This window comes from Echinops telfairi, unplaced genomic scaffold (genome assembly GCF_000313985.2).
Source record: "Echinops telfairi isolate 266 unplaced genomic scaffold, ASM31398v2 ScPeMD7_5592;HRSCAF=6446, whole genome shotgun sequence".
NCBI classification, from domain to species: domain Eukaryota; kingdom Metazoa; phylum Chordata; class Mammalia; order Afrosoricida; family Tenrecidae; genus Echinops; species Echinops telfairi.
Genome location: NW_022109491.1, coordinates 28,308,037 through 28,319,482, shown reverse-complemented (window position 1 = coordinate 28,319,482; position 11,446 = coordinate 28,308,037). Strand labels below are relative to the sequence as shown.

At 52.0% G+C, this 11,446-nt stretch overlaps 2 protein-coding genes and 5 non-coding genes across 7 annotated transcripts in view; 1 reads left to right on the top strand and 6 right to left on the bottom strand.

Annotated features, from left to right (window-relative positions):
• The window catches only part of IDH3B (isocitrate dehydrogenase (NAD(+)) 3 non-catalytic subunit beta), a 4,970-nt gene extending 780 nt beyond the window's left edge, over positions 1 to 4,190 (top strand). Inside the window, exons 3-10 of the mRNA XM_045295533.1 lie at positions 1,521 to 1,612; positions 1,699 to 1,831; positions 1,950 to 2,083; positions 2,184 to 2,286; positions 2,578 to 2,724; positions 2,950 to 3,044; positions 3,136 to 3,196; positions 4,079 to 4,190. Of these exons, the coding sequence (XP_045151468.1) occupies positions 1,521 to 1,612; positions 1,699 to 1,831; positions 1,950 to 2,083; positions 2,184 to 2,286; positions 2,578 to 2,724; positions 2,950 to 3,044; positions 3,136 to 3,196; positions 4,079 to 4,156 (843 nt within the window). The 3' untranslated portion in view covers positions 4,157 to 4,190. The remainder of the gene's footprint in view (positions 1 to 1,520; positions 1,613 to 1,698; positions 1,832 to 1,949; positions 2,084 to 2,183; positions 2,287 to 2,577; positions 2,725 to 2,949; positions 3,045 to 3,135; positions 3,197 to 4,078) is intronic.
• Positions 4,191 to 4,220: 30 nt separating this feature from the next.
• On the bottom strand, positions 4,221 to 8,907 carry NOP56 (NOP56 ribonucleoprotein). The gene is made up of 12 exons (XM_045295284.1): positions 8,874 to 8,907; positions 8,619 to 8,708; positions 8,169 to 8,283; positions 7,336 to 7,497; positions 6,969 to 7,167; positions 6,477 to 6,664; positions 6,248 to 6,399; positions 5,872 to 5,972; positions 5,382 to 5,530; positions 5,029 to 5,150; positions 4,704 to 4,844; positions 4,221 to 4,602 (listed from the first exon to the last, which is right to left on the bottom strand). Exons 1-12 carry the CDS (start codon positions 8,874 to 8,876, stop codon positions 4,228 to 4,230), a joined length of 1,797 nt encoding a protein of 598 aa, XP_045151219.1. The 5' UTR covers positions 8,877 to 8,907; the 3' UTR covers positions 4,221 to 4,227.
• Positions 4,915 to 4,986, bottom strand: LOC115871372. The gene has a single exon (XR_004047249.1). It is a non-coding gene; the product is annotated as a small nucleolar RNA SNORD57 (small nucleolar RNA).
• On the bottom strand, positions 5,250 to 5,321 carry LOC115871373. Its single transcript, XR_004047250.1, has one exon. It is a non-coding gene; the product is annotated as a small nucleolar RNA SNORD56 (small nucleolar RNA).
• Positions 5,738 to 5,823, bottom strand: LOC115871400. Its single transcript, XR_004047275.1, has one exon. It is a non-coding gene; the product is annotated as a small nucleolar RNA SNORD86 (small nucleolar RNA).
• On the bottom strand, positions 6,754 to 6,887 carry LOC115871387. The gene has a single exon (XR_004047263.1). It is a non-coding gene; the product is annotated as a small nucleolar RNA SNORA51 (small nucleolar RNA).
• LOC115871402 lies at positions 7,629 to 7,696 on the bottom strand. The gene has a single exon (XR_004047277.1). It is a non-coding gene; the product is annotated as a small nucleolar RNA SNORD110 (small nucleolar RNA).
• Positions 8,908 to 11,446: the final 2,539 nt, after the last annotated feature.

Sequence of the window (11,446 nt, the reverse complement as noted above, 5' to 3'; positions counted from 1 at the left end):
ACTAATATAGTCCTTCCCTTGGTAGCCCAGGACTTGAGAGGTCATGAGTGTAGGAAGGTTCTGAGGGTCGGAGCCCTTAATCAAGTCTTGTTCATTGTTTCTCTAGCTGCTACAAACTGATGCTTTCTTGAAACCCAAAATGTAGATCTGCAAAGACTGTCTTCCTAAATAAAGTTAAGGGTTTATTAAATAAAGGTTCATGCATCGCATATAATGGGGTGGGGGGGGGGTCACTGTGCTGCCTCAGTACAATCCCAGCTCTTGTATGACATCTGTCTTACCAGAGGGAATTTCTTCTCTGTGTTTCTGTGTATTGCTTATTACTTCTCTGTCAGGGATTTAACGATGTCCCTCAAAAATAGGTTAGAAATCCTAACCTGTCTGCCTGTAGTTTTGATCCCATTCAGAAATGGACTCTCTCTGTTAAGGTCATGATGGAGGATTATCATAGGTAGCGATTTGAGTCGTTTTCATTAGACATGTAAAGATGGAGCAAGCAGAGATGGAGGAAGATTGATGGCAAGCCACATGGAGATCTTCCAGGGAGCCAGGAAACCAGCTGGAGAGCCAGATTTCCCTAGAGCCCATGGAGAGACCTTACCCTAGGCCTTTCACTCTGAATTCTGACTTCCTGACCTGTGAGAACATAATTCCTGTTTGTTAAAGGCATCTACCTCTGGTGCTTCTGGGAGAGAAGCAACCTCCCATGGTATAAACATGTCATTCTTGCTGTCTTCCCTAGGGCAGTGTTTGCCCCTGAGGGTGGATTGTAGGTTTGTTTTGTTTTGTTGATGTCCCTGCTGCCTGGCATCTGGTTGGTGATTTAGGAAATAATAGGTAGAAAAAAATATATCAAACAGGCAAACATCAAGGACGGCCATAGATTCCCCTAGTGTTGTCAGCCTGTTAACCCAGGCGGTGCTTGATAAATAAGGAAAAAATGTCACGTCCACCACCATTTTGACGATTCAACCAGGGCTTTGAACCAATTCTTCCTAGTTCAGTCATGGCGAAGGAAGCAAAACTGGACATTTCAAAGTTTCGGCAAAGTGGAAACAATTACAGGTGGAAGCACTGCAGGACCTCAGTCCCCTTCGTTGGAAATAAGGGCAGATCGGATCCTCCTTGCACGGCAGCCAACTTGGAGCAGGCGGAGTCCCTGCTCACGGCTGGCCGCTTGCCACGGCTACCTCGAATGTGGGGGTGCTCCATGGCCCTGCCAGCAGTCTGGTCTCCCTGACTCCAGGGCGCCCAACCCCCTCGTGTTCCCTGCTTTCATCCCCATGCCAGGCTCACCTGCATTTTGAAGCATTTGGGTCTACTACAGTTTTGCTTCATCAGCCATAACTGAACCACCTCAAAGCTCGGGTTTCAGCCGAAACAAACAAAAACAACAGTGGACACACTCTCTGCCTTTGCCCCCGGCCCCCAGGGGCAATGACAGAGCCCAGATTTGGAGGTGGAAGATGGGGATGGGGGTGGTGGTCTAGGCTGCAACCTGACGGGGTTGACTTTGGTTGCCTGAGACCCCACTCCTGACTTTTTCCGCAGGAAAGATCCATACCCCGATGGAATATAAGGGGGAACTGGCCTCCTATGACATGAGGCTGAGGTAGGCAGGGCAGGGTGGGGGCAGTGGGTCCAAGGCATGCTGCCGGGGCACTGGGTGCAGTGGTGGTGCTCTGTGTCCCCCCTCAGGCGAAAGTTGGATCTGTTTGCAAACGTGGTCCATGTGAAGTCACTTCCTGGCTACAAGACCCGGCACAACAATCTAGACCTGGTCATCATCCGAGAGCAGACGGAAGGGGAATACAGCTCTCTCGAACACGAGGTGAAGCCCCAGAAATCAGGAGCCTAGGGTTGGAGATTGGCGAGAAGCCTAGAAAACAACACCCACCCCACCCCCGCCGGTCAGGGCCAGCCACTCAGCTGTTGCTCCTTTCACCCAGAGTGCCAGGGGGGTGATTGAGTGCCTGAAGATTGTCACCCGAACCAAGTCTCAGCGGATTGCCAAGTTCGCCTTTGACTATGCCACCAAGAAGGGTCGGGCCAAGGTCACAGCCGTGCACAAGGCCAACATCATGTGAGGGATGAGGCTTTGTGTGGGGGTGGGGTCCAGGGAAAGTAGTTCCCTGTGTCCCCTCCACGTCAGACTAAATGTGTTCCCTCTGCTCCACGGACAGGAAACTTGGGGACGGACTGTTCCTGCAGTGCTGCAGGGAAGTTGCTGAACTGTACCCCAAGATCAAGTTTGAGACGATGATCATAGACAACTGTTGCATGCAGGTGAGTCTTGGTGCTCAGGGCGGGTCTAGAATGAATTGAATTGACTTCCCTTCTTCCTGTCCATGAGGGACCCAGTGGTGGAGAACTTGACTGCTAACCAAAAGTCAGCAACTCAAAGCCACAGCACTCCCTAGGAGCAAGGTTGCTTCCCAATTTTTGATTTTCACAGCCGTGTAAGCCCTTTAGGGCGGTCCTCTGTCCTATTGAGTTACTATGAGTTGGGATCAATTTGATGGCAAGGGGTTGGCAGTCCTTTTGGTCCCCACTCCCACACGCCATCTTAATCTCCAGCTGGTGCAGAATCCTTACCAGTTTGATGTCCTTGTGATGCCCAATCTGTATGGGAACATCATTGACAATCTGGCTGCTGGCCTGGTTGGTGGAGCTGGTGTGGTTCCCGGGGAGAGCTACAGTGCCGAGTACGCAGTGTTTGAGACGGTGAGTAAGGTCGGCTCTTTCCATGCCCGTCCTCCTCTGACCCCACAATGCCATCTCCTCGCCCAGAACCACCCTGGCCTGATAGCCCTTCCCCCAACAGTATCTGTTCTTGGTGGCCCTGGCTTGCAGGCCTTCGGATCACAGCCTCTCCCCTAAGGGCTGCTCCCTGACCTCAGCTTCTCCACGCCTTCTCCTTCAGTGACTGGCCCACCCCTTGTCCCACAGGGCGCCAGGCACCCGTTTGCCCAGGCTGTGGGCAGGAACATAGCCAACCCCACGGCCATGCTGCTCTCCGCCTCCAACATGCTTCGGCATCTCAAGTAGGCTGGCTTGGGGGAGGAGGCGGAGGGGTCGGGTGGGGCTGCTCCCGTGGTGGGGTGGGTCTCAGCCGCACCGTTTTCCTGCTGCCAGCCTTGAACACCATGCCACCATGATCTCGGATGCAGTGAAGAAGGTGATCAAAGTTGGCAAGGTGAGTTAAGGTGGTTGGGCTCTGGGGAACCTGAGTTGAGACCTCCTCTCCCTCCAGGTCCCCAGAACATTCCACGCTCGGATCTTGCCCTGACCCCCTTCTCCGGGCTGTCTCATCTTCTGGATTGTTCCACCCTTTTCAGCTCCTGTCTGCCATTCCCTCACCTGCTTCGTCCACTGCGTTAGGCAGGCCAGCTTCCCATCTGGGCATGGGAAGATGAGGCTCCGGCTTCCCTGTCTCCACATGTGGGAGTTCATCCTCATCCGCATTCTCTTGCTATTTCCCCATTCATTCATCTGGTCTTTTTCTGCATTTTCTGCAAAGCAGCTTTGTCGTCCCTGATTTACTCTCCCATCTTCCATCCTGCCTTTGGTGTGCCTCTTTCCATCCTCACAGCCTGCCTGGCCAGCAGCACTTGGCTCTGGCCCCATGTCAGGAGCGGGCTTGTACTGGCTGTGCTTACAAACCTTTACATTCCTGTAGCATCTTTCTGGCATGCCACCCTCAGATCCTTGGGATCAAGGTTTCCTTGATCACACTGCCCTACCCACCCCCTTCATGGGCTCTCTTTTCTTCCCCACCACACCACTGGTGGCGACTGTAGGTTCGGACTCGGGACATGGGCGGCTACAGCACCACATCTGACTTCATCAAGTCCGTCATCAACCACCTGCACCCCTATGGGGGCTAGTCCTTTATTCCTCCCAACCTCACAAGGACCATAGCTACCTACACATCCCTCCAGTACATTGGACCAGAACCCTACCTCTAGACAGCTGAGCAAAGCCTAGGTTGTCCTGGGCTTGGCTTTTTAGGGAACAGTGGGGTGGGGGGTGGCGGGGAGTCTATCAGGGAGAGATATGACGACACTTCTCCCCACAGGTCCGAACCTCTGACATGGGTGGCTATGCCACCTGCCACGACTTCACTGAGGCCGTCATTGCTGCCCTGCCCATGTAAGACAATAAATAAAACATGGACGAACTATTGTAAACTTGTTTCTTTATTGGGAGGGTTGGGGAATGTCCACTCTAGTCTTCCTGGGCTGGTTTTTTAATTTTTTTCTTTTTCTTAGTGCTGTTGCTCTTGCTGCTAGCAGCTGCCTCCTCGGGTCCACTGCTGGCGGGCTCCCCCTTTGCGGGGAGCTTCTTCTTTTTCTTTGGGATGCTCCCGCCATTTGCTGCCTCTTGAAGATCACAGGCAGGTTCCTCTCTGGGGAGAGATTTCAGTTTCTTCCTCTTGGGGGGAGGCACCCCTTCTGGATCACTGCTGACCATCTCCTCCTTAGATCTCTTTTTCTTGGGTTTGGGGAGAGCAGAGATAGCCGGGTCTTCAAATCCATTTTCCTGTGGAGCCTCCTGGGCCCTCTGCTTTTTCTTCTTTTTGGACCTTTCCCCGTTGGTCTCCTGAGGGGGAATAGAATGAGTGGTGGCGACAACAGCCAGCCCCCCGCCCAACACATTGAAGACCTTTCTGGCCCCACTCCCGATGTTGACCCCGTGCTAACCTGCCCGGCGACCTCACACTCCTCAGGAGCACTGCTGTTTTCCTGAGACGCAAGTGCAGCCAATCGCTTCTTTTCCTTTTTCAAGCGTTTCTTCTCCCGCTTCTCCAGCTTCCTAGTCATCTCCTCAGCGGCCGCCTCCGCCTGGCCCAGGAGTGATAGATTGGTCAAGGCCCTTCGCCCCTCCAAGCCCTGCTCCCAGTCACCGTATACTGGATCAGGCTCATTAAATCAGTTTCTGGCCCCCACTTCACAAGGTCAGGCTGATAGTAGCTCATCACCTCCAGCTGTCCGCTAGGGTTCCCCGTGGCCGGCAGCCCACACTGACCTGAACCACTGCCTCCCTCATCACGTCCAGATTCTTCCGAGGCGCCTCCCCAGTCTCATAGAAGGAGAGTCGCTCTTCGACTTGCTCTCGAAGCTTTTCCCCAAATACATTCGTGGGCACCTCTGGATGGGTGTGTGGTGGTGGCGGGGAGGAGTAACAGTCTTGTCAGCTCCTGAAGGGATGACCCATCTACCCCGACAGTCCCTCCTACCCTGTCAGCTTCACTCAGACCCAACACTATCAACACTCACTGGGTGAACTGCTGTTGACGAAAAATAGTACCATCACCGTGGAAACTGTCAAGGTAGCCCATGCCCCCCACAACCACCCCCAGTCCTCCCCTCAACTCCTACCAGAGAAACAATCGATCCGAGAGGCAATACTGCATTTGTTTGCCAGGTATCGGGAGATGCGGCCTTTGTTCTTGGCAGCTGCTCGGCCAATGAAGGTGGAGTGGAAAATGAGTCCGTATTTAGGGGTGTTTCCCCTGGTCTTCAGGGCTCTGAGAATATTCAGCAAGAGTTTTAAGATCAGGAATTTCAACCACTCCAAAGCAGCTCCTTACCTCTTCGTTTTCCAAGTCTCCAGAGTGAGACTCCGGCTGGGATTGCCTCCACCCCACCCACATGCCAACCCAGAGCTCCTCGAGGGGGTAGAGGGAATAAAAGGCATCTGATGCCGCTGACCTGGAAGTTTGCTGGGCCCTGGGAACCACTCAGACAGCAGGGCTGGCCCATCACTCCCATAGCAGACGCCTGAATGGGTCAGGGACCCTGGTCAGCCATCACTGTGATTCCCAACAAGTAAAGGCACCTGAATGTGGGCAGGTGCCCTCGCTGGTACCTGAACAGGGCCTTTTCAGCCCCAAGGATCTGCACGGTGGATGCTGGATACTTGGCCAGGTTGGTGAGGCTGCCAGCATGTGCAATGAGACGAGCACCTACCTGGGGAGAGCACCGACGTTAACAATGTCTATGCTCACCTTCTCTCAGCAAGCAGTCTCACTCTCACACACACACACACACACACACACACACACACACCCAACGACGTTAACAATGTCTACGCTCACCTTCTCTCAGCAAGCAGTCTCACACACACACACACACCCAACGACGTTAACAATGCCTACGCTCACCTCTCAGCAAGCAGTCAGTCACACACACACACACACACACACACACACACACCCCACCCCCCTAGCCCCGCCAGGACCTACCGCTTCCCCAATTAAGGCGGACAGGCTGGGGGCTACTTGGCTCATCTTGGAGCGCAGGTAAGTGTGTAAGCTCTGGCGATATTCTGACAGGGACACCACTCGGCTGGAGAAGCTCTCAATGTTTATCAAGTCGATGGCAGAGATGTCCATGCCTACAAGAGAGAGACTCAGTGGGAATGCAGACATACTCAGAACCACCCCACCCCTGGGCTAGCAGCCCTGCACTGACCCATGGAGGACCGCGAGGCGTCTAGGATAGCCTTGGCCTTGGCCCCATCCATCGTCATCTCCTCCAGCTCCTCCAGCTTTTCCTCGTTCAGCTCCTTGCGGTTGCCAATGAACTGGGCCAGGCGGCAGTACATGGCATTGTCATTGACAATCTTCACGAGCTCCGGAAAGTGATAGCCGTACCACTCCCTGCAAAAAACCCAGAGACCACCGCCATGAGCCGGCACGCAACCACTAGTTGCCTGAAGAAAACAGCAGTCAGATCCATTATCTCGATGCCATGTGGCCCCATTCACAATACAAACCAGGCACAGACAGGGCTTGGGTTGAGGTGTATACAGGGCACTTACTTTGCCTCCTTTTTCTATACAGTCAGTGCAAGAGCACAGCCTGTGGTAAGCACAAGGAGGCATGCACGCACCCCCACCCTCTCTCCAAATTAGAATTCAGCCCAATCGATGTTGCACTTTCTGGGGCTGCCCATGCACTTTACCTAACACGCATGGAGAAGGTGTTGATGTCTTTATCCAGCTGGTCCAGGAGGCTAATGGACTGGATGATCATATTGTCCACTCGGTTCACGTTAAACTTCACTTTGGCCCGGGAGTAACTGTGTCCCAGCCCCAGTTGGGCTTTAGAAGCAGACAGGTCAGTCAGGCCCTTCACCAGGTTATGGAAATGCAGGCGAATCCCTGGAGGAAGGCAGGACTGTGAGCATGGCAGGGTCCTGGGCTAGCCCCCACCCACTCAGGGGTGCCAGGTAAGGAGGACTGCCCCAAAAGGAACCCTAAACACCCTAGTGGGCTTCCAGAGCACCCCAGGGCCAAGGTGTCGAGAATGGTACCTATGGATGCTCTCACCTCGGAGGATCTCGGCTATCACCCCTCCAGTCTGGCAACTGTACCCTAACTCCTCCTGTATGGCAGCACCAATCTTGGGGTCCCCAACTCCCAAGAGTACTTTCTTCTTTTTGGACGGCAAGTGTGTCTCCAAAAGCAGGCGGAGATCCTCATGAACAACACCTCCAGGCAAAGAAACAGTTCTCCACTTTAGCAAGTTGAAAGAATCGACAGGATCCTCTCTTATTTAAGGTGGTAATTAACTCTTAGCACTGGTTCAACAAGGCAGGCCTGAATCCTCTTTCCCTCTGGCATTGCTCAGAGACATAGAGACATCAGTGACTGCACTCAGGGGATTGACAGATACAGGTCATCACTGCAAAGCCGGCTCAAACAGGAGGAAGAGGGTCCAGGGTCCAGTCGAACCAGTGCATAACAACCGATGCTGCTTAAAGCTCCCAAAGAAGGAAAGAGCTCATTTGGCCCCTGGGACCAATGGCTTGTTTTTTATTTCAAGCCCTTCCCCACCTTGCCCAGTAAAAGGAATGATGTTGCAGGAAACCACTTTGGTTTAGGAAACCTGTTCACAAAAATGGGAGCTTAAAGAAGGGAATCCCACCTAAGAATTGTTCATCACTCCAGCCAGACATGGGAAAAGGGCTTTCTACTGCTGTAAAGAGTTACCATTCTCAGAAGCTACGGGCGGCGCAGTTCTACTCAGTCCTCCTGAGTCATGAGTCAGCCTCAACCCGACGGCAGTGGGCTTAGGGTCCCACAATGGGACTAACAGCTGTATTCTGGACATAACACGATCCCCCAAACCGTCTAAACTCGGGGGAGGGTGTGCAACTCACCTTCAGACACTGCGTTGGCATTTTCCAAGGCCACTTGGGACGAGGCAAAGGGAGAAAAGGCCACTAGACGAACGATGTTGTGGAATTTGCCCAGACTGAGCACACACTCCTCCACCTGAGACGGGGAGAAACAGGATCAGCCGTTTCCTCCCCACGCTCTCCACCCAAAAGTTCGGCAGAGCTCCTAGGAGAGCTAACTAAAAGGATTTTTAGGGCGCTGGTGACTAGGGTACGCCTCTCAAAGTTCTGCTTTAAACGGGACAAGTTTAATTTCATAAAAGCTTCTAAAGCAGTTCTAGTCCTGAATCAAGATAAGGGCCCTTATTACTCCAGGGCTTTCCAGGCCCGATCACCCCGCTCAGCCGGCCACGTGGGCGCGCGGTGCATGCTGGGGACCGCCGGGCCGCGCCGCAGCCCCCGGGACCCCGAGGCCTCGCCGATCCCACTCACTTGCGGCAGCAACAGGCTGATCTCCTCCACCTCCTTCAGCGCCAGCAGCGCGTAGCCGACCGCGTGCTCGAAGAGCACGTGCAGCAGCACCTGGAACAGGAGCCAGCACGGCGGCCGTCAGCACCGCCCTGCCGTGGCCCGGCCCCGCTCCCAAAGCAGCGCCCGGGCAGGCTTACGGCCGGGCCAGAACGTAGGCCCCGGCCCCGGCCCCGGCCCCGGCCCTCGCCTGCCCGGTAACCCGCACCCACCGCTCACCATGGCGCCCGTCCCGAGCCCGGCTCCCAGTGTGGCGGGGACAAGGTGGCGCGCGGAAGGAGGTTCCGGAGCCCAGCCCTTCGCTCGCCCGGCCAGCCAATGAGCTGCCGAGGACGGCACCACTCCAGTCCCCAGGGGGGAGGGACCGGCGAGATGGTATCGCCCAGGCGCGAGGGCGGGGACGCCCCGCCGTCCTTTCCGGCGCAGCGGCCGGCCTGGCCGGTCTCAGAAGCGACTTCGAAGGCGCTTTTTGGGAAAGTTCACTCGATTTTTCATGTTTTGATCATGTAAATGACAGGAAGTGAACCTTCCTGCAGGAGATTCCCCTTGGCATGCGACAGTCGGGGTAGACGCAGTGGCCGAGCCCGCTTCAATTCCTCGGGCCCCGGGCGGTGCGCGCCCCACCCCGACTCCCGCCGCGTGCGCCGTGCGCGGGAACGGGGGCCGCGTGCGCGCGCCCGCGCAGACCTTGCCGGCAGTGCAAGTCGTGATTGCCGTAAAGTTTTCAAACAGTTGTACGTTTCTTCAGGTTCGTTTTTAGAGGGTGGCAGTCCTTCCGCCTCTTGTTTGGAGCCGCGTGGGGCTTGTCCGCGTGGACAGCAAGGTGTGCGTGGAGCGACTTTGCCGTTTAGGAGCGCGACTTTGAAACTCAAATCACGATTTCGAAATCATTTTAGCTTCAAAATTTAATATTAGCGCTAACAATTCAGATTTGGTTATACTTAAATAGTAAGTTTCCTGGTAAATGAAAGTTGACCTATAAGCAATTATAAATTTAATACATTGTATTTTGTAAAGCAATATAGTACCCATTAAATTTGAGAATATGGGTGAGTGATGTTAATATCTCAATATTGTTTACCAGTGGTTAAACTATGCTTATCAATTTATAATAACAAGTCTGAATTAGTACTCCATTTCACATTTTATGAGATATATATATTAAATCCCAAACTAATAATAATAACAATTGTGTAAGAACTTTGGATATATATTGATCACTAAAGTTGGAAGCCTTTTTCTTTCTTAAATGGTAATTCTTATGTTAGTATTGTATGTGTTCTGCCAACACAAAGTTCCTTAAAGACTTAAGCTTGTGCCTTAAGTCTCTTCATAGTCCTAGAAATAGAAATTGAATACACATTTGCTGATTATAAAAAATAATAAAATGAAATTGCAGAGTTTCTATTATGTAATCCAGTATGTTAATTAAACATTTAGAGAATAAAAGTACCAAATTAAATATACAATCTCAAGCTGTAATGGAAAATATTCATGAAACAAAAAAAGGAAACTTCCTGCAATGGCTTTGGTTTACTTCATTACTCCTATACTTGATCCTGAATCTTGCCGGAGATGTTTCTCTACCAGGGCAGAGACTGTCAAACCATTAATGGAATATAGAATTAATTTATGCAGACGTGGCCAGCATTAATATAGAGAGGAAGGGGTCATCTTAAAAAACTCAATTGTCATCAACTTGATTCTGACTCACAGGGACCCTGCTTTCCCAAACTGATTAACTGGAACAAGCAGATTCATCTGATTCCAATCAAGCAACTATTGAGTGTGAACCACCTTGCAGTTAGAAACCTAACAGGCAGTGCCAACGGGGTTCCTTGCGTAAGGGGGAGTGACTTCAATATATATTCGTCTATCTACGTATACATGTGTTTACACCTTCATGCACACATAGGAGTTCTTGGGTAACAAAGTATTCAAATATGACAAGGCACTTCAGAAGAATGGCTTGGTGATCTAAAAAGGTCATAGTAAATTTTATTCTGAAATGTGGTTGCTATCAGTTGCCATGGCAACTAGTATGTTCTAGTATGTATATGCATAACACACATTTGTGTGTATTGGGGCAATACATACTCACTGGGCTAAAAATTAACTGCAGTCATAGTTGGGATAGACTCAAGTATTTGAATCCTTTAAAAAGTACTGAAGATGACTGTAGAAAAGTACACTTCAACTAGTATAAAAATGCTTACAGACAGATGGGATGTGGCCCAGGTCATTACCCAAACCCCTCTGACGTCGTCTTTCTTGCCCACAACCCGACCCGGCGTCCCAATCCCGGCCCCACTGCATCTGCATCATGTGGCCTCACAGACCACCTGCGCCTTCTTGGATCATTCACCGAGTCCATTGCTCCTTGACCAGTTCAGGTGTTTGCCACCAAGGTGGACTTTTGCAAAACCTTTCATGTTAGGCCACCTTCCTCTGTTGTTCCCTTAGGGCAGGATGTCCAATCCTGTTCATGTGTGAGGGCACATGCGTGAAGTAATGGGAAGAAGGCCACGAATGTGACTTGTATCCCAGGTAAGCCCAGCCATCAATAGTGTTTTCAGTCACCTCATACGCATATCAAAGTTGGACATTGAGTAAGGCAGACTGAAAAAGAAGACGCTTTTGAATGATGGGGCTGGGGAAGAATATTGAAAGTACCATGGACTGCCAAACGAGCAAACAAATCTGATCTTTGAAATAGCACAGCCACCATGGTTGTCCAGCAACTCCACACTTTGCATCACTGGAAAGGTTGGAGAACGTCTGCTTGGTGTTCA